Source organism: Calliphora vicina, chromosome 4 (assembly GCF_958450345.1).
Source record: "Calliphora vicina chromosome 4, idCalVici1.1, whole genome shotgun sequence".
Taxonomy (NCBI): Eukaryota; Metazoa; Arthropoda; class Insecta; order Diptera; family Calliphoridae; genus Calliphora; species Calliphora vicina.
Window position 1 is genome coordinate 119873086 of NC_088783.1, and position 3258 is coordinate 119876343.

At 31.9% G+C, this 3258-nt stretch overlaps 1 protein-coding gene across 1 annotated transcript; it reads left to right on the plus strand.

Annotated features, from left to right (window-relative positions):
* Nucleotides 1–1518: 1518 nt before the first annotated feature.
* On the plus strand, nt 1519–2894 carry LOC135958852 (retinol dehydrogenase 12). The gene has a single exon (XM_065509787.1). It carries the CDS (start codon nt 1574–1576, stop codon nt 2702–2704), a length of 1131 nt encoding a protein of 376 aa, XP_065365859.1. The 5' UTR covers nt 1519–1573; the 3' UTR covers nt 2705–2894.
* Nucleotides 2895–3258: the final 364 nt, after the last annotated feature.

Here is a 3258-nt window from a genome sequence, read left to right on the forward strand (position 1 = left end):
TGAGCAATGATTGAAGCTAAAATTAAACTATAAATAGAGTCACGATTGAAGCTAAATTGAACTATATATAGACTTGCGATTGAAGTTTACCAAAAATAGTTTTCCATCCTTATCTTAAAGTGTACTTTGGTGAAGGGTATATAAGATTCGGCACAGCCGAAAATAGCGCTCTTAATTGTTTTTTAATCCAAATGATTGGTAGTGATGTCACAATTGCAAAAAACTGCCAATCACTGCCACAATGATGATGGTACAAATTTACTGCAGTTATGAAAGTATTTAGCTGTATATTGAAAAACATTTGTTCAAAGTTTAAGCTACATTTAACCTGGAGAGTTTAGTTTTTCAATTTTATTAAATTTCAATTGTTTAAACCGAGGTTATAAACAGTTTAATAGTTAATAAACAGTTGAGGTGTGCCTGTTTTAATAAATTTTAACTGTGTTTAATTGGCTATAAACAAAGGTTTAAACCTAGTTTATAGTTTCAGCAACATATTTAACCAAGAGAGTTTATAGTAAATAAAAGCTTTGGTTGTTCTAATTTCAATTGTGTTTAACTGACTATAAACAATGGTTTAAACCCAGTTTATAAACAGTTTAATGTTGAGTTGTTTCTGTTATAATAAATTTGAACTCTGTTTAATTGACTATAAACAAAGAGAGTTTAATAGTAAAAAAAACTATTTAAAGTTTTGATTATTCTATTTTATTAAATTTCTATTGTGTTCAACTGACTATAAACAAGCGTTTAAACCCAGTTTATAAACAGTTTAAATTTTAGGTGTGTCGTGTCTGTTTTAATAAATTTGAACTGTGTTTGATTGACTATAAACAAGGGTTTAAACCTAGTTTATATACTTAATGCTAAAAATATATATTTAAAGTTTAAACTACATTTAACTTTAAACAGTTTTGTTTTAATTTAAACCTTTAAAGCTACTAACAAAACTTTATTTATTTAGCCAAGTAATTTTTGGCTAAAATATTTATTTATATTCGGCAAGTCTTAACATATTTTATATTTACCTAAACAATTTGAAACTATAAAAAAAATAAAAAGTAGCCACAAAAGATTCCCAACTAACATATAAGAGAGAGCTACATACACCAGAGCGAAGTTAAGATATGTAAGAGAAAAAAGAATAGCCAAGTAAAAACTGAAGAAAAAACAAACCAAACCAAACTGAAAAGATCTTTGGCCTACTCAGGTTTTAACCAAAAACTTAGTTAGTTTGTGTGGATCAGCAGAAGAGTAAACTTGTTGTGGCGAGGAAAAGAAAAGTCAAGCCATTCATAAAAACCGTCAATCAGTCAGTCAGTCAGCCAGTTAAGCCAGCAACAACATTTTTATTTTCAGTTGTTTTTGTAAAAAATTGTTTGAGCAACAGCAATAATTACTTACTGGTGGTATACATAGTGGCATACCAAACCAAGCCAAACTAAACAAGGGCTTGTACAAGCAACCAACCAACCAACCGACCAACCAACAAAAAAATTATAGAAAGTTTTGTTTTTTCACAAGTACGTAAAAATTATTAAAGTTAAACCAACAAAAATTGTACCTTAATTATATGTTTTTTATAGATTTTTATGTAACTATGACGGATGCCGAGAATTTAGGCCAGGAAGAAGTGAAAAAACTGTGCTTTGTGGGAGCCTGGGCTTGGGCTTTGGAGATTTTCTTTTGGATTTGTGTGGCTGCCTTGATCATGTATTTGCTAAGGCGCCTTATAGAGGGTCCCTTTTACCGCAAACCCAATAGAATAGATGGCAAAGTGGTTATTGTAACGGGCTGTAATACAGGCATTGGCAAAGAAACTGCCTTGGAATTGGCTAGAAGGGGAGCTCGTTTGTATATGGCCTGCAGAGATGCGGCCAGATGTGAGGCAGCTCGTTTGGAAATCATAGAACGCACACAAAATCCCAATATTTTTAATCGTACCCTGGATTTGGCCTCTTTGTCTTCGGTAAGACAATTTGCTGAACGATTTTTGGCCGAGGAACAGAGATTGGATATATTGGTGAATAATGCCGGGGTAATGGCCACACCACGCAAAGTGACAGCCGATGGTTTTGAGCAGCAAATGGGCATAAATCATTTGGGTCATTTCTTGCTAACCAATCTGTTATTGGAACGCCTTAAGACTTCTGCCCCCAGTCGTGTAGTGGTGGTTAGCTCGGCTGCCTATGTCTTTGGTCGCATTAATAAGGCGGATTTGATGAGTGAGAAATCGTATTCCAAGTTTTTTGGTGCCTATGCTCAAAGTAAACTGGCCAATATCTTATTTACCCGCAAACTAAGCGAGATACTTAATGGTTCTAATGTCACTGTGAATTGTGTTCATCCTGGTATTGTGCGCACCGAATTGATGCGCTATAATACCTGCCCCAAAACCTGGAATGTGCTCAAGACTGTTATAAATGTGTTTATACGATCACCCAAGGCTGGTGCCCAAACTTCATTGTTTTTGGCTTTGGATCCTAAATTGGAATGCAAAACAGGCGGCTTTTATTATAATGCCTTAAGATTCCCCGTATTGCCACGAGCTGCTGAACAAGAAATGGCCGATTGGTTATGGCAGGAAAGTGAAAAACTGGTGGGTCTACCAAACAGCATTAAAGCCAAAGAACCTGAAGAGGAAAAAGCCACAGCTATGATGGAATCGGTTAAGGTTATTAAAGAGCAGGAGGAGGAAAAATGAAAATGAAAATTTAACCAGTGTCCCAAACAGTGTGTATTAGTTAGTTATATTATTTTATTTATAATAAAAATTTTAATTTAATTTAATTATTCTTTTTTTATAATTTATTGAGAACAAAAATTGTGTTTAGTGTTTATATTAATTAAATAAAGTACAATTTTATTTTTTTTATTTATTTACCATTAAATAACTTGTGTATAAACTGCAATATTATTAGCGAAAACAAGTAAGAAGAGGAGGGAGAGAGAGAGAAAAAAACAATGGGAGGTTTTGTAAAGAAAAACTGTTATAGCTAAACAAAAACATCAATGTATACAAATTGTCAATTAAATGCAATTGTCAGTTTTTTTTTAAGAGCAAAAGCATATTTAAAATAACGCATTCTTTAAAAAAAATATATAAAAATAAAAAAACAAGAGCTAATTGAATTTTAATAAATAAACTAAATGAAAAAATATAGATTTGCTTAGTTTTCATTACAAATTTAAATTTTTTTAATTTTATTTGTTTATGTTTATAAACACAATTTATTGTTTTATTTATTTTGTGGTTTC

Bases quoted from the DNA above. Each gene is read 5' to 3' on its own strand.
- LOC135958852 (XM_065509787.1), top strand. From the start codon at position 1,574: ATGTTTTTTATAGATTTTTATGTAACTATGACGGATGCCGAGAATTTA.